General features: G+C 39.1%; 1 protein-coding gene across 5 annotated transcripts in view; it reads right to left on the bottom strand.

The window, feature by feature from the left end:
- Window positions 1-19,205, bottom strand: part of SLC44A1 (solute carrier family 44 member 1) — a 215,801-nt gene that overhangs the window by 27,687 nt on the left and 168,909 nt on the right. Inside the window, exon 16 of one of the 5 annotated variants that reach the window (XM_049710965.1) lies at window positions 6,941-6,989. The exons of the other annotated variants lie outside the window; for them this stretch is intronic. Coding sequence (XP_049566922.1) covers window positions 6,987-6,989 — 3 coding nt within the window. The 3' untranslated portion in view covers window positions 6,941-6,986. The remainder of the gene's footprint in view (window positions 1-6,940; window positions 6,990-19,205) is intronic. 5 annotated transcript variants of the gene reach the window in all.

Here is a 19,205-nt window from a genome sequence, read left to right as displayed (position 1 = left end):
AAAATACAAGAAACGTTTCACAAGGACCTAGAAGAACTAAAGAGCAAACAAACAATGATGAACACCACAATAAATGAAATTAAAAATTCTCTAGAAGGGATCAATAGCGGAATAACTGAGGCAGAAGAACGGATAAGTGACCTGGAAGATAAAATAATGGAAATAACTACTGCAGAGCAGGATAAAGAAAAAAGATTGAAAAGAATTGAGGACAGTCTCAGAGACCTCTGGGGAAACATTAAATGCACCAACATTCGATTTATAGGGGTCCCAGAAGAAGAAAAGAAAAAGAAAGGGACTGAGAAAATATTTGAACAGATTATAGTTGAAAACTTCCCTAATATGGGAAAGGAAATAGTTAATCAAGTCCAGGAAGCACAGAGAGTCCCATACAGGATAAATCCAAGGAGAAACACACCAAGACACACATTAATCAAACTATCAAAAATTAAATACAAAGAAAACATATTAAAAGCAGCAAGGGAAAAACAACAAATAACACACAAGGGAATCCCCATAAGGTTAACAGCTGATCTTTCAGCAGAGACTCTGCAAGCCAGAAGGGAGTGGCAGGACATATTTAAAGTGATGAAGGAGAAAAACCTACAACCAAGATTACTTTACCCAGCAAGGATCTCATTCAGATTCGATGGAGAAATTAAAATCTTTACAGACAAGCAAAAGCTGAGAGAGTTCAGCACCACCAAACCAGCTTTACAAAAAATGGTAAAGGAACTTCTCTAGGCAGGAAACACAAGAGAAGGAAAATACCTACAATAACAAGCCCAAAACAATTAAGAAAATGGGAGTAGGAACATACATATCCATAATTACCTTAAATGCAAAAGGATTAAATGCACCAAAAGACATACACTCGCTGAATGGATACAAAAACAAGAGCCGTATATATGCTGTCTACAGGAGACCCACTTCAGACCTAGGGACACATACAGACTGAAAGTGAGGGGATGGAAAAAGCTATTCCATGCAAATGGAAATCAAAAGAAAGCTGGAGTAGCAATTCTCATATCAGACAAAATAGACTTTAAAATAAAGACTATTAAAACAGACAAAGAAGGACACTACATAATGATCAAGGGATCAATCCAAGAAGAGGATATAACAATTGTAAATATTTATGCACCCAACATAGGAGCACCTCAATACATAAAGCAAATACTAACAGCCATAAAAGGGGAAAACGACAGTAACACAATCACAGCAGGGAACATTAACACCCCACTTTCACCAATGGACAGATCATCCAAAATGAAAATAAATAAGGAAACACAAGCTTTAAATGATACATTAAACAAGATGGACTTAATTGATATTTATAGGACATTCCATCCAAAAACAACAGAATACACATTCTTCTCAAGTGCTCATGGAACATTCTCCAGGATAGATCATATCTTGGGTCACAAATCAAGCCTTGGTAAATTTAAGAAAATTGAAATCGTATCAAGTATCTTTTCTAACCAAAATGCTATGAGACTATATATCAATTACAGGAAAAGATCTGTAAAAAATAGAAACACATGGAGGCTAAACAATACACTACTTAATAACCAAATGATCACTGAAGATCAAAGAGGAAATCAAAAAATACCTAGAAACAAATGACAATGGAGACATGACGACCCAAAACCTATGGGATGCAGCAAAAGCAGTTCTAAGAGGGAAGTTTATAGTAACACAATCCTACCTTAAGAAACAGGAAACATCTCAAATAAACAACCTAACCTTGCACCTAAAGCAATTAGAGAAAGAAGAACAAAAAAATCCCAAAGTTAGTAGAAGGAAAGTAATCATAAAGATCAGATCAGAAATAAATGAAAAAGAAATGATAGCAAAGATCAGCAAAACTAAAAGCTGGTTCTTTGAGAAGATAAACAAAATTGATAAACCATTAGCCAGACTCATCAAGAAAAAAAGGGAGAAGACTCAAATCAATAGAATTAGAAATAAAAAAGGAGAAGTAACAACTGACACTGCAGAAATACAAAGGATCATGAGAGATTACTACAAGCAACTCTATGCCAATAAAATGGACAACCTGGAAGAAATGGACAAATTCTTAGAAATGCACAACCTGCCAAGACTGAACCAGGAAGAAATAGAAAATATGAACAGACCAATCACAAGCACTGAAATTGAAACTGTGATTAAATATCTTCCAACAAACAAAAACCCAGGACCAGATGGCTTCACAGGCGAATCCTATTAAACATTTAGAGAAGAGCTAACACCTATCCTTCTCAAACTCTTCCAAAATATAGCAGAGGGAGGAACACTCCCAAACTCATTCTATGAGGACACCATCACCCTGACACCAAAACCAGACAAAGATGTCATAAAGAAAGAAAACTACAGGCCAATATCACTGATGAACATAGATGCAAAAATCCTCAACAAAATACTAGCAAACAGAATCCAACAGCACATTAAAAGGATCATACACTATGACCAAGTGGGGTTTATTCCAGTAATGCAAGCATCCTTCAATATATGCAAATCAATCAATGTGATACACCATATTAACAAATTGAAGGAGAAAAACTGTATGATCATCTCAATAGATGCAGAGAAAGCTTTCACAAAATTCAACACCCATTTATGATAAAAACCCTGCAGAAAGTAGGCATAGAGGGAACTTTCCTCAACATAATAAAGGCCATATATGACAAACCTACAGCCAACATCGTCCTCAATGGTGAAAAACTGAAAGCATTTCCACTAAGATCAGGAACAAGACAAGGTTGCCCACTCTCACCACTCATATTCAACATAGTTTTGGAAGTTTTAGCCACAGCAATCAGAGAAGAAAAAGAAATAAAAGGAATACAAATTGGAAAAGAAGAAGTAAAGTTGTCACTGTTTGCAGATGACATGATACTATACATAGAGAATCCAAAAGATGCTACCAGAAAACTACTAGAGCTAATCAATGAATTTGGTAAAGTAGCAGGATACAAAATTAATGCACAGAAATCTCTGGCATTCCTATACACTAATGATGAAAAATCTGACAGTGAACTTAAGAAAACACTCCCATTTACCATTGCAACAAAAAGAATAAAATATTTAGGAATATACCTACCTAAGGAGACAAAAGATCTGTATGCAGAAAATTATAAGACACTGATGAAAGAAATTAAAGATGATATAAATAGATGGAGAGGTATACCATGTTCTTGGATTGGAAGAATCAACATTATGAAAATGACTGTACTACCCAAAGCAATCTACAGATTTAATGCAATCCCTATCAAACTACCACTGGCATTTTTCACAGAACTAGAAGAAAAAATTTCTCAATTTGTATGGAAACACAAAAGACCCCGAATAGCCAAAGCAATCTTGAGAAAGAAAAATGGAGCTGGAGAAATCAGGCTCCCTGACTTCAGAGTATACTATAAAGCTACAGTAATCAAGACAGTATGGTACTGGCACAAAGACAGAAACATAGATCAATGGAACAGTATAGAAAGCCCAGAGATAAACCCACGCACGTATGGTCACCTAATCATTGATAAAGGAGACAAGAATATACAGTGGAGAAAAGACAGCCTCTTCAACAAGTGCTGCTGGGTAAACTGGACAGGTACATGTAAAAGTATGAAATTAGAACACTCCCTAACACCATACACAAAAATAAACTCAAAATGGATTAAAGACCTAAATGTAAGGCCAGATACTATCAAACTCATAGAGGAAAACATAGGCAGAACACTCTGACATAAATCACAGCAAGATCCTTTTTGATCCACCTCCTAGAGAAATGAAAAACAAAAATAAACAAATAGGACCTAATGAAACTTAAAAGCTTTTGCAGAGCAAAGGAAACCATAAACAAGATGAAAAGACAACCCTCAGAATGGGAGAAAATATTTGCAAATGAAGCAAATGACAAAGGATTAATCTCCAAAATTTACAAGCAGCTCATGCAGCTCAATATCAAAAAAAAAACCAACCCAATCCAAAAATGGGCAGAAGGCCTAAACAGACATTTCTCCAAAGAAGATATACAGATTGCCAACAAACACATGAAAGAATGCTCAATATCATTAATCATTAGAGAAATGCAAATCAAAACTACAATGAGGTATCATCTCACACCAGTCAGAATGGCCATCATCAAAAAATCTAGAAATACTAAATGCTGGAGAGGGTGTGGACAAAAGGGAACCCTGTTGCACTGTTGGTGGGAATGTAAATTGATACAGCCACTATGGAGAACAGTATGGAGGCTTCTTAAAAAACTACAAATAGAACTACCATATGACCCAGCCATCCCACTACTGGGCATATACCCTGAGAAAACCATAATTCAAAAAGAGTCATGTAGCAAAATGTTCATTGCAGCTCTATTTACAATAGGCAGGACATGGAAGCAATCTAAGTGTCCATCCACAGATGAATGGATAAAGAAGATGTGGTACATATACACAGTGGAATATTACTCAGCCATAAAAAGAAACGAAATTGAGTTATTTGTAGTGAGTTGGATGGACCTAGAGTCTGACAGAGTGAAGTAAGTCAGAAAGAGAAAAAGAAATACCGTATGCTAACATATATATATGGAGTCTAAGAAAAAAAAAAGGTCATGAAGAACCTAGAGGCAAGACGAGAATAAAGACACAGACCTACTAGAGCATGGACTTGAGGATATGGGGAGGGGGAAGGGTAAGCTGTGACAAAGTGAGAGAGTGGCGTGGACATATATACACTACCAAACGTAAAATAGATAGCTAGTGCGGAGCAGCCGCATAGCACAGGGAGTTCAGCTCGGTGCTTTGTGACCACCTAGAGGGGTGGGATAGGGAGGGTGTGAAGGAGGGAGACGCAAGAGGGAAGAGATATGGGAACATATGTATATGTATAACTGATTCACTTTGTTATAAAGCAGAAACTAACACACCACTCTAAAGCAATTATACTCCAAAAAAGATGTTAAAAAAAATTACTTTGAACATACTTTAAAATCCTTCCAGTACAACCCAATTGAAAAATGGACAAAAGACTTAAACAGACATTTCTCCAAAGAAGTCATACGGATGGCCAACAGGCACATGAAAAGATGCTCAACATCACTAATAATTAGAGAAATGCAAATCAAAACTACAACGAGGTACCACTTCAAACCGATCAGAATGACCATCATTAAAAAGTCTACAAATAATAAATGGTGGAAAGGGTGTGGAGAAAAGAGAACCCTCTTATTTGGGTTAGAGGGTTGGTGGGAATGTAAGTTTGTGTAGCCATTATGGAAAACAGTGTAGAGGTTCGTCAAAAAACTAAAAATAGAGTTGCCATATGATTCAGCAATTCCACTCCTGACCATATACCCAGACAAAACTATAATTCAAAAAGGTACACACACCCCAATATTCAGAGCAGCACTATTTACAATAGCCAAGCCATGGAAACAACCTAAATGTCCATCGACAGAGGAATGGATAAAGAAGTGTGGCACATATATACAATAGAATACTACTCAGCCATAAAGAAGAATGAAATAATGCCATTTGCAGCAACATAGATGCACCTAGAGATCATCATACTAAACGAAGTAAGTCAGAAAGAGAAAGACAAATACCATATGATATTACTTATAACTGGAATCTAAAATATGACACAAATGAACATATCTACGAAACAGAAACAGACTCGCAGACATAGAGAATAGACTTGTGGTTGCCAAAGGGAAGAGGAGATAGGGAAGGGAAGGACTGGGAGTTGGGATTAACAGATGCAAACTATTATGTATAGGATGGATAAACAACAAGGCCTTACTGTATAGCACAAGTAACTATATTCGATATCCTGTGATAAACCATAATGGAAAAGAATATGAAGGACATATATATGTATAACTGAGTCGCTTTGTTGTACAGCAGAAATTAACACATTAAAAATCAACTATGCTTCAATAAAATTTTTTTAGAAATCACATTTAAAAACTTCTTCAAGTACAAATAAAGCAGGGTAATGTTTCAGCATCATCATTATCTCCCCACATCAGTCACTGTCTTGCAGCCACCCTTGGACATACATTTATACCAGCGCTATTCAAAGTACAAAAGCTGTGCAAACTAGCATGTTTCTCACCAAAAGTTTCTATGCTAACACAAGGGTTCTTCAGCTTGTGAGTCTTTTTCTTTGGTAGCTTTTCAATCTTTTGTCACTTGGCTCTATTTTGACTGTCATGTTCACTGCCATACTGTGTTTATTCACAATTTGCCAATTTCTCGGCATTTCCAGGACATTAAGAGTAGATGAGTACAACAGAACAGAATATGCGCGATGGGAACTGTCCCTGAAATACTGTCCCTTTAAGTCAAAGATTACCTTTGGACCAGATCTTTGAGGGTAATGTTCTTTAGGCTGTTGACTTGGCCGATGAGTAAGAAACCTTGGTCTGTTATGTAATATCTACCAATAGGAAAGTCATCCTTCAGCATGAGTGGCTAAGAGACCCTCTCCTGATTTGGGGGCGGGCCAGTCAGGCACCAGTCTGCTTATCTGTGCAGATGGGGGCAGCCCCGCCCACAGGTCAGGAGAGCCTGTCTTCGGGCATCATATCAGGGTTGTGGTCCATGTCCTGTGGTGAGCAAGTATTGACAGAACTGGATTCCTCTTGGAACTGCAAGGAGGGTGGGTGGCTGGTTAATGACCGTCAGACTCCATACTTGAAAGAGCTCAAAATCTTTTTGTTTTGTTTTTGTTTTTAATTTTGGCCACCCCGTGCAGCTTTGCGGGATCTCAGTTCCATGAACCCGGGCGATGGCAGTGAACGCGCCGAGTCCTAACCTCTAGATAGAGAGATTGGGACAGAAAATCTGTAAGCTAAGAAAAGGTCTCTAATTTAATTAACCCGTTTCAGAGGTAAACTCCATAGAACAGCACAGAACAGCAGGAACTAATGGTCACTTACCACTGTTGCAGTCTGAAGGCTGTGTGCTTCCTGGTCTTTTGATGACTCACTGGTATCAAGGGAAGGATAGAAAAAAAAGGGGGGAAAGCTAACATTTACTAAGGTCCTGCTGTGTGTTGGGCACTGCTCTCAGGTATTCTATACATATTTTTTCTCACTCAATCCTCAAGAGAAGATATTAGCTCCCTTTGCCAGATAGAGAAAGAGGAAAAGTTAAGTGACTTGCCCACATAATGGGGTGGGAGGTGGGGCAGGGAAGGACAAGATTCAAATTCAAGTCCTTTGGATTTCAAATTCCATGCTTTTTTCCTCTAGACTATGCCAAATGGGTAAGGCTATGCATGGCATGGCTGAAGACCAAGAGGAAGGGAGGCGGAAGAAACAAAGAGATTGTGTTTGTCCATCTTTCCTGATTGTGTAGCAGGGCCCCACGGTAAGCACCTCCTCCTGTTGTCAAAAGCAACATGCAAATATATCCATTATCACTTATTATATGTTCAAGGTGAAAAATTGTGCACAAAATAATGAATTGGTTTATTTCGTGCCTCAGGCTCTGAATATAAACCAGAGCTCAGCTTTTGGCCCTGTTAAGGACACCTGTGGGGGTTTCCTGGGGTCTGTGTGATGGGCACTGCTGCGTATGTGGCCCTGTTAGCACAGGAAGAGGAGGCAGTGCAGAAGCTCCAAAATAAAAGGCATGGAGAGCCTGCTCTGACTAATCGCTACAGTAAACAAACAAAGAAACAAACCCAAAACCGCCCCCCACCAAACCTCTGTTATAGTACACAAGCCAAATCTAATTACCAGAATGCTAAAAGTCTTTTCAAATGGGCGGGGGCTTTTTTGTGTGTTGAATATGCATGAAATTCTCAACTACTAGATACAATTTTTTAAAAAAAATTATTTATTTGGATGCACTGGGTCTTAGTTGTGGCATGTGGGATCTAGTTCAATCCCTGACCAGGGACTGAACCCAGGCCCCTGCACTGGGAGCGCGGAGTCTTAACCACTGGACCACCAGGGAACTTTAATCAGGAATTTGGACTCAGTTAAATTTGTTGACCATCGGATAAAAAGGAGGTGCTCTGCTTTGTGTATTGCTATTCCAATGGAATAAACAATCTGATAAAAAGCACATCTTAAATTTAAGCTCTTCAGTGGTTAGTCACAACCTACAGGGTGAAATCTAACCTTGGCAAGTGGGGGAGGTTTGGCCTGACTCCTTGGCCCCATTACCTGTCACTGACTTCCAGCCTCACACTTTATAAGGGCAAATTATTTGGAGGTTACCCCTTTCCTGTGACATTCACCCCGAATGCCATTTCACACCTCTGTGTTTCAGCACATACCAGTCCCAGCTTGGGACCTGGTAATGTCCACATAGGATCTGGAAGAACGAATCTTTCCCACATCTCACCTTCTTCCTTGACTCCGCCCCTTCGTCTCACTGCTTCTCCACATCACACACACTTCCACTGTAGGGACCACGCCTGCACCCTCTCCATCCCTGAGCCCCGAGTTCTCTGAGAGGATGGCTGGCATAAGTAGGTGCTCAGTAAAAAGAAAAAACCAAGATATCATGAAACAATTTTTTTTTTTTTATCTTGCCTGGAGTCATCAATGAGAGATAAAAACTGGCTTCTCACTTTTCCTCTAAAACAACCACAAAGAATAAGTTCCCCAGCCAAAGAGTTCAGTAAATCCTTTCAGAGGAAATCCAAGAGTTGGTAATGTTTCAAGTAAATGTGAAATAAGAATATTTGTTTTAAGAAACATGTAAGATAATTGAAGAATAATATTCAAATATATATTAATTCTACTTGAAGCTAGTGAAAAGAAGATACAAATATAAACGCATATCCCCTAGATACCTGGGGCTTTGGGTATATTAAACATCGCTGTTAGAATTCAGACACTAAAATGCGGCACCTTCAGTATCTGGGCCCCTTAAGAGAAAACACCTGTGTATCAATAGTTTGCGGGGTTGAGCCTTTGCTAATTGTTACTCTCAACCAGGAGGTGTCGTCAGAGACAAGCGCGTTTGTTATGGCTGCCTTCTTGAGGCTGATCACCCAAATCCTGCTCCAGGTGGAATTCCTGCTGCCTCCTAAGATCCTATCCCTCTGTGGAAGCTTCAGCTGGAACAGCCAGTATACACACCTGCAGTTCTCAAAGTGTATTATACAGGAGAATCACTCGGGGGCGGCGGTGGCGGGGGGGGGGGGGGGGATGCTAAAATGCAGATTCCTCAGCTGCAGCTGTGGAGATTCTGATTCAGTAGGTCTGGAGTGGGGCCCGGGGGTGATTTTCATCTTAAGCACCATCTTCTTCTCCCTCCAACCTCCCATTGTGATGCGCTTCGAGAAACACTGATCTGCACCTACATAGACTCAACTCAGAGACAGGCTGGAAGGGGACTCATTTGTTCACTCATTCGTCAAACACCTACTGAGTCCTTACAGCCGGCCAGTCACCACTGGGTACCTTGACAAAGTCACGCAGCTCATCTTCCTCTCTCAGGCTTGAGATCCCCATCAAGGGATCAATCATAGAATCCAGTAAAGACTTAGCCTATCCTTTCTTATGTTCACCCCCATCAAAGAACCTGGCTTCCACCATGATAGGGGAAAAAGCCCCCCTTTCGCGTACAGAACACTGCCATGTTTACAGAAATTCTGCCTCTAAATTGATCCCTAATGGTTATTTTACAGGATATCAACATTCCAATGATTTAGTTAGGAAGGAATCTTATTACCAAGATTCATTCTTTCAAACACAGACAAAAATAATAAATCCATGGTTTTAAAAACACAGACCAAAATAATAAATCCACATGTATCTGAAAATCAAAATGCTGCTGAGTATGTTTCACTGCCATGTTAACTTTGTAAGTCCAAGATAAATAAAAATCCTGGTAGTAAACAGTGGGATAAATTACATTACTATAAATAAAACATAAACTAAAATTCCATTAGAAATTTTAAATCACCATGATATGGTTACCCCGGGGGAGTTGAGGGAGAGCGCCTTCTTAGAAACTGTAATGAAAGTTGCATATCCCACTATAGTTTTTCAGGCTACAGCTGAAAAACACCATCTGTTCAGTGACCAAAACTTACTATGCAACAGTTCACCTATTTTTAACTTTCTGACCATCAGAAAAGTTTTTGTTCTAGAAAGGACTTTAAAGGTCATTAAATCCGACCTTTTACTCTACACTCAATACTGCTTTATAACATCGCAGCTGCAGAAGTGCCCTACAGCCTCTGCATGCATTCTATTCCTCTGTGGGTCAAGAGGGTCACTGCCTCCCTGGAGCTCAGCCCATCTTGGTACTGTTCCAGTTTTTCGCACTTTCTACCTCACATCCTGTCTGATAAGCAGAAAAAGCCAGTTTTGTTTTTTGGTTTTTTTTCCCACAAGAAAGGCTTTCCCCTCTTAGAGCAGGGTTCCTGGATTAGGATGGCATCTCGGCTGCATTGACCAGAAACCTGATTCAGTGCCTTAAACAAGGCAGGGCTTAATTCTTCTTATGTAACAGGAAACCCAGAAGACAGCTCAAGTGAGAGAAGCCGTGGCCTTCTTGGCCACGACTCTGTCACACAGCCACCTCAAACTTCAAGGAAGTATGGGACAGTGGGTATTTTAGCTGGTGACCAGAACAATATCTGGGTTATATCCACGAGGAAGAAGGTTGGGACAGATTTTGGGTAGGGCGATTAGCAGTCACTGCCACAGCCTGAGAGTAGTATCAGGTGACTAATATGCTAACTGACTGATGAAATCTGTCTTTCTAACCATTAGAACCCTTTAGGGGCTTAGGACAGGATTATAGAAACTTTTTTTTTTTTTCTGTAACATCCCTTCAGCTGTTTGCACACAATGATCATTTGTTTTCCTTTTCCCCATCCCAAGATGTCTCTTTTCCAAGTGATGTCTTTTCCAGGCTTGTCTCTGAAAACACTCCCATTTGTTTATATTCCAGGTGCGGCCTGACCTATAAAAAGTAATGCAGAGTCATCTCCTTCCTCCTGCTGTACACCATACTATTATTAACAGAGCCTAAAATCCCCTGAACTGAAACAGCCTGCTGTCAATTCATGCAGAGCACGCCTTGAACTCAGATGCTTGTGGGGAAGGGGTAGGGCCAAGGAGGGCACACATCACTGAGTACTTACCTTGTGACAGGCACCCCACCATCTCCTTTATAAGGCATCCATTCAGAAGACCCCACCAGGCCATATCAACCTCATTTAGCCATTGCAAGGCTGCTTTTATGGACCCAAGGAAGCACTTTACATTATCACTGCTAACCTCCATCCTCCATGCTATCAGGTTTAGTCCACTGCTCCTGAGCTCTGTCTGATTACCCCATGGACTATATATCTAGCATTTTTAGCTCTAAGTCACCTTAATATATGATTATCTTTGGTATTAGTTAGGATTGTGTTCAGCTGTAATGAAAAAAAAAACCCCAAATAATAGCTGCTAACATAAGACAGAAATTAATTCAAAAGTCTGGAACTTGTTAGCCAAGTTGACATGATGTGCCGAAGTATCAGGGATGCAGGCACCTTCTGTCTCGTTGTTCCATCACGCATGTCTTCCAGTGTCAAGGTCACCTTGCTGTCCAGAATGGCTGCTGAACCTCTAGCCATCACATCTGAATTCCAGAGGGCAGGGAAAAGGAAATTGAGGAAGGAGTAATGGCCCTTCCTTTTAAAGACATTTCCTGATAGTTACATGTCATTTGCACTTACATGCCACTGGCCAGAACTGAGTCACATGGTCACAATTTAGCTGCAAGGGGGAGCTGGGAAATGCAGTCTTTGTTCAGGATGGCTATATATCCATTTAAAAACCAGGTGACTGCTGTCATCAAAGATTAAGTAAAAAGATATTGGGAGACAACCTATAGTCTTGGCCACTCCTTCCATTCTTCATCCACATCAGTGGTAAAAACATTAAACTATCCAAGACAAAGGCAAAAAACACCAACAATAATAGGAGATAATATTTATTGAGCATTTACTATGTGCCAGCCACTGCCCTATGCATTTTATGTGTAATAATGTAGTTAATCATCACAAAAGCATTGTTAAGTTGGGCACTATTTTTTCTTTTTTTTTTTTTTTTGCGGTACACGGGCCTCTCACTGTTGTGGCCTCTCCCATTGTGGAGCACAGGCTCCGGACGCGCAGGCTCAGCGGCCATGGCTCACGGGCCCAGCCGCTCCGCGGCATGTGGGATCCTCCCGGACCGGGGCACGAACCCGCGTCCCCTGCATCGGCAGGCGGACTCTCAACCACTGCGCCACCAGGGAAGCCCTAAGTTGGGCACTATTATGTTATGACTCCCCTGAACTGAAACAACCTGCTGTCAATTCATACAGAGCATGCCTTGAGCTCAGATGCTTGTGGGGAAGTTGGGCACTATTATATTATTAATAATAATTATATATTATTATTAATAATATATATTATATAATTATATAGTATAATTATGTATAATTATACTATATTATAGTATAATTAGTATATTATGTATAATTATACTATATTATACTATAATATAGTATAATTAGTATATTATGTATAATTATACTATATTATACATATAATATATATATTATACTATATTATACATTATACTATATTATACATATACATATATGTATACATACATAATATACATATTATACTATATTATACATACATGTATAATATACTATATTATACATACATAATTATATATAGTATAATTATGTATAATTATACTATATTATACATATAATATATTATATATATTATACATATATACATATACTACATTATACATATTATACTATATATATACATATAGTATATATTATGTATAATTATACTATATTATACATAGGGAAAACAGAGGCCTAGAGAGTCTGAAGCCCAAGGTCATATAGTTCATAAGGGATACAAGTGTGCTTGAATTGGAGCTCATGCTCTAATTAATCACTATAATGCATTGCCTTTGGGCAATGTGTGAGAGATGGAAATTTCTGTCTTATTTTGGCAACTGTTGTTTTGGGATTTTTTGTTTACTCACATCTGGAGTTGGCCTCCTCTACTGGAACCTCCTTTGGGTTGAAATTAATTAGCAAGACTTGGGCTTGGTTCTTCAATTAATGACTATTCCACCAGTATACCTGCTCAGGTCTGCTTAGCTCCTAAGAGTCTTGTCCTTTGTAATTTGGATAAACAGGATCAGCTCCCAGAACCAGGCTTATGCTGAAGAAAAATGAGAGATATGACCTAAAAGACAGGAGAGCAAGTGTGGCAGCCCAGCAAACACATCATGGCAGTATGGAGGGCTGTATATAGGAGAGTTCAAGGGTTTTGGGTTGTTTATCTTTTGCTGTTGAGTGTTAGAGTTCTTTATATATTCTGGATACTAGACCCTTATCAGATATATGATTCACAAATATTTTCTCCCATTCTGTGGGTTGACTTCTCATACTTTAAAAAATAGTATCCTTTGAAGCAAAAATGTTTTAATTTTGATGAAGTCCAATTTTCTTTTGTTGCTTGTGTTTTGGTGTCATACCCGAGAAGTTATTGCCAAATCCAAGGTCATGAAGATTCACCTCTATGTTTTCTTCTAAGAAGTTTATAGTTTTAGCTCTTGTATTTAGGTCTTTGATCCATTTTTAGTTAATTTTTGTATATGATGTGAGGTAGGGGTCCAACGTCTTTTTTTGCATGTAGATATCAAGTTGTACAAGCATCATTTATTGAAAAGACTATTCTTTCCTCGTTGAAAGAATCTTGGCAACCTTGTTGAAAAATCTGTTGACAACAGACACACACTTTTATTTCTGTCCTTTTAATTCTTTCTATTCTAATATTGATTTCGATATCTATCTGTATGTCATTATCCCATTGTTTTGATTGCCATAACTTTTTAGTAAGTTTTGAGGTCAGGAAATGGTAGCTCTCCAATTTTTTCTTCTTTTGCACAATTGTTTTGGCTCTATGGGCTTCCTTGTAATTCCATATGAATTTTTGAATCACCATTTCCATTTCTACAAAAAAAAAGACGATGAGGATTTTGAAAGTGATTGCACTGAATCTGTAGATCACTTTGGGTAGTATTACCATTCTAACAATATTTGCTCTTCCAATCCATGAATGTGTGTCTTCTCATTTACTTATGTCTTCGCTCATTTCTTTCAATGGTATTTTGTAGCTTTCAATGTAAAGGTCTTGTACCTCCTTGGTTGAATTTATTTCTTGGTACTTTATTCTTTTTGATGCCCTTGTGAATGGAATTGTTTTCTTCATTTCCTTTTTGGATTGTTCATTGCTAGTGCATAGAAATAAAACTGATTTTTGTGTGTGGATCTTGTATCCCACAACAATGCTTAAATCGTTTATTAAGTCTACTTGTGTGTGTCTGTATGAATTGTTTATGATTTTCTACCTATAAGGTAATGTCATCTGAGGAGAGAGATTTTATTTCTTTCTGATTTGGGTGTCTTTCTTTTTCTTACCTAATTATCCTGGCTAGAACTCTCGGTACAATACTGAATAGCAATGGCAAGAGAGGCATGCTTGTCTTGTTATTGATCTTGGGGGAAAAGCTTTCAGTCTTTCACTATTGAGTATGATGTTAGCTGTGAGTTTTTGGTAAACACGCTTTATCGGGTTAAGTTTCCCCCACTGCTGTCACGGTGATTTTTTTCCTCCTAAAATGCAAATATCATAAAGCACTCCCTTGCTAAAAGTCCTACAGTGAGTCCCCATTTTCTTCAGCATGAAATCAAGTCCCTTAGTATGGCCCAAAGCCACTTCAAGAGTGTCTGATACCCGCTGACTTCTCCAGTTTCATGTCCCCACACCCTAGAGTCACAGACACATCATTTCCCCACACATGCCGTTCCCTCCGCTGGGAACACTACCTCCCTTTTCCAAAAGGCTTCTTTGCCACAGCCCCGTGTCCCTGCCCCTCCTGCCTTCAGGCAGTCTCTGTGTTACTCCTGAGTTAACGCTCAGAGCAGCTGGTACACTAGAATACAATCATCTGCTTACCCCTTTGCCTTCCTAAACAGACTATGAGGTTTTGGAAGGCAAAGACTAGGTCTCTCATTTCTGTATCCTTAGTGAATATAAGACTTCATAAATGTCTTTGGAATAAAGACTACTTTTCTGTTTTATTTATATTAACGAACATGTCCTATAAGTCCTAACAGAGGTGGATCTACATAAGGATGAGGTTACAAATTCAGTTAAAGAATCAGGAAGTTATATGCTTGGACTTTACCAGCTCAGCTCCCCAAGCCCCGTTCGAGAGCCATACGCAGATTATTTTTGTTTTCACAGTAACTTGAAGAATGCATATACCTTCTTCCATCAAAGGATAACATTCTACATAAATCTTACTGTTCTTTCTCTTTAGGTTGCTAGGACACTCAAAGTATTTAATGCTTCATTGTCCTGTAACTATATTAGTCCTAGAGTCTAGCATATTTGTTTCTTCCTGTTTATGTCTTTGCTTTTCTATTTTTATTTTAATAATCCTACTGTACATAAGCCTTTTTGGAAAAAAGTGGAGCATAAATATGTAAATATATATGCTAAAAATACATTGTATGTATTTCTTGTTAGCAGAGAAGCACACAGATTGTTAAGGTGACAATGCAGAAGAGCAGAGTTAGAGCCATTGAGAAAGAGTTTGTCTGCAGTGACTTTAGCTGTACAAGCCATTGTTAGGTTGGGGTCTCTTAAATGAAAACCAGAAATTAGGTAGATTTCCTTCATGAGGGAGTGGAAAAAAATTTTGTTGGCACAGAGAAATATTTTCAGGCCCTCAAACTCTTCTCCAAATGGCTCCTTCTTATCATTACAGAGATTTTGCATCAGACAGCACTGAGGAGAAAAGGTAAACATTTCCAATATTCAGTGAATTAGAGACTCAGAGCCTGGATGAACTTGACCATCTGGAGCAAGTCCCTATCTTTAAATGAAGAAATGGCATACCCCACACTGAGCGTACACCTCCGCGATTCCTCTTCCCTTCCCCCCAGATCTAATTAGTCACCAGGTCTGTAAATTTCCCACTGGGATCTTCCCCTTCCCCCTTCCCCCTCTGTCCCAAGTCTCCACAGGCTCTAGGTCTGATTGAACGTGCAAAACTCCCATATCCTCTCCGGAGTCACCTCTTGCTGCCCATCCATGCATTCTTGGCTTTGGATTTTCTAAATGACTGAGGTGTCCTCGTGTCGCTATATGATGGCCCGTGCTAATGGCCCGTGCTATTCCTCTGGGTAGAATCCTCTCCCTTCCTCCCTCCTGCCCTCTCATCATCTGGCTCATTCCCGCTCACCTTTCAGGATACAGCTCAGGCAGCTTCTCCTAATAACCCAGCACCTCCCTATGTGCTCCTGAAGCACCTTCACTGCTGTCTGTCTCCCTCATTAGGCTGTAAGCTACTTCAGATCAGGGAGTGAAGTTACCAGAGTCCCCAGAATATAAATCCTACTCACCAGAGCAGGTCTCAGGAAATGATTGTTGATCGGACGTGGACACGCTTAGCACACTGCTGTAGACACACTTAGTGAACGTGCATGAAACGGGCCTCACTCATAACAGTTTCCAGAGTATGAGACGTGGACCTCACCAACTTCCACCAGCCTGATGTTTCCCCCTCTCCCACCCCAATTCTTCTACATTTATTAAGTCCTTCCCACTCCTTCCTCTGTCTAATTAAAAAAAAAAAAATTCCTTATTCCATTTGGATTTGACTTAGATTTGTTTTCAAACTGAAAGCCAATTGTCCTAAACACTGTTTATTAAATGAATTCTTTCCTTTCTTATTCATTTTGAGGTGTAGCCTTAGCTCTTATTAAATTCTTATAAATAATAGAATTTGTTTCGGGGAATTTCTCTTCTACCCTATTGGCCTATTATCACTCGGGTTTAGTTGCTGTCATCTTATTATACTTACCTGGGTATTTGCTTTTCAACTTAACTATATTTTTTCATGTTAAAAAACTATAGAGCTTACTTCAAAAAAAAAAGGAACAATACAGGAGTATTTTAAACATATAGATAAGCAAAGAAAAAATTAAATTACCCTAATGCCATGTCCCAGAGATAACTATAATTATCATTTTGATGTAACAAGAGTGGTAGCTGACTTCCACTTAACCATCTTGCCAGATTAACTGACACCTCTAGTCCTCCGTAGAATGTGCTGGCTGATGTCCATAGCAAGCTGAATGGTCCCGGAGGGCAGCCTATGCACTGTTCTCAGCATCAGCGGACTGTGCTTAGCAAGAGTCAGGTGTGCTTATTCCAACATGTTATGCCAGGTGCAGTGGTTATTCAAATGGTATGATTATTTAAATATTATGTACATTGGGCTTCCCTGGTGGCACAGTGGTTGAGAGTCCGCCTGCCGATGCAGGGGACATGGGTTCGTGCCCCGGTCCGGGAAGATCCCACGTGCCGCGGAGCGGCTGGGCCCGTGAGCCATGGCCGCTGAGCCTGCGCGTCCAGAGCCTGTGCTCCGCAACGGGAGAGGCCACAACAGTGAGAGGCCCGCGCACCGCAAGAAAAAAAAAAGTTATGTATATTGATAAAAACAATGAGTATAAAGAGAGTAATTTCTAAGAAAAGTAAGTTGAATGCTTTGGAAAGACTCTATAAAGATAAGATACTAAAAATATTACTCAAATTATGTGTACATGAGAATTATAAACATTGGAAAGAAATAAAAATCTAGGAGTCTATACTCAGTTTGCTTCATTATTTAGCTTCTCTAAATTCTTGACCCATTTAAAGAAACCAGTATTTCACATTTTTACATTTTCTGGTGGTTACATTATTGGTATGTTTAATGCTGCCAAAAAAAAAAAAGACAATACACAACTTCAGAGGACTCAAAGAGTCATAAATAGAATACCTATGACAAAGTTTTGCCAATGATTATTTACTTGTTGTAGTTTTAAAAAACATTTCATTTATAAAGATTCTCCTCCTTAACCAAATTTTTCAATTAACCGATCAGCTACCAGTGCCCACAGACTTGGTTAAGAGAGCATGTATTATACCTTCAGTCATTTAAAAATGTATAAAGATATTGATTTTTACATAAATGAGATCATGCTATAAATACTGCTTTATCCCCCTTTTCACTGACTATATTGTAGACATTATTCCAAGTCATTAAAGATTACAACGTTTTTAATGCCTGCCCAGCTCCTCCTGCTGAAGTCCTATTTAACGTTTCCTTTTATTGGGCATTTAAAACTATGTACCAAAAATAAACAACCCAATCCAAAAATGGGCAGAAGACCTAAACAGACATTTCTGCAAAGAAGATATACAGATTGCCAACAAACACATGAAAGAATGCTCAACATCATTAATCATTAGAGAAATGCAAATCAAAACTACAATGAGATATCATCTCACACCAGTCAGAATGGCCATCATCAAAAAATCTAGAAACAATAAATGCTGGAGAGGGTGTGGAGAAAAGGGAACCCTCTTGCACTGTTGGTGGGAATGTAAACTGATACAGCCACTATGGAGAACAGTAGGGAGGTTCCTGAAAAAACTAAAAATAGAATTACCATATGACCCAGCAATCCCACTACTGCTCATATACCCTGAGAAAACCATAATTCAAAAAGAGTCATGTACCATAATGTTCATTGCAGCTCTGTTTACAATAGCCAGGACATGGAAGAAACCTAAGTGTCTATCAACAGATGAATGGATAAAGAAGATGTGGCACATATATACAATGGAATATTGCTCAGCCATTAAAAAAGAACAAAATTGAGTTATTTGTAGTAAGGTGGATGGACCTAGAGCCTGTCATACAGAGTGAAGTAAGTCAGAAAGAGAAAAAGAAATACTGTATGCTAACACATATATATGGAATCTAAAAAAAAAAAAAAGGTCATGAAGAACCTAGGGGCAGGACGGGAATAAAGACGCAGACCTACTAGAGCATGGACTTGAGGACATGGGGAAGGGGAAGGGGAAGCTGGGACAAAGTGAGAGAGTGCCATGGACATATATACACTACCAAATGTAAAATAGATAGCTAGTGGGAAGCAGCCGCATAGCACAGGGAGATCAGCTCAGTGCTTTGTGACCACCTAGATGGGTGGGATAGGGAGGGTGTGAGGGAGGGAGACGCAAGAGGGAAGAGATATGGGGATATATGTATATGTATAGCTGATTCACTTTGTTATAAAACAGAAACTAACACACCA

Source organism: Orcinus orca, chromosome 6 (assembly GCF_937001465.1).
Source record: "Orcinus orca chromosome 6, mOrcOrc1.1, whole genome shotgun sequence".
In the NCBI taxonomy this organism is placed as follows: Eukaryota; Metazoa; Chordata; class Mammalia; order Artiodactyla; family Delphinidae; genus Orcinus; species Orcinus orca.
The sequence above is the reverse complement of the archived record's forward strand: the minus strand, read 5'-3'. Positions and strand labels throughout refer to the sequence as shown.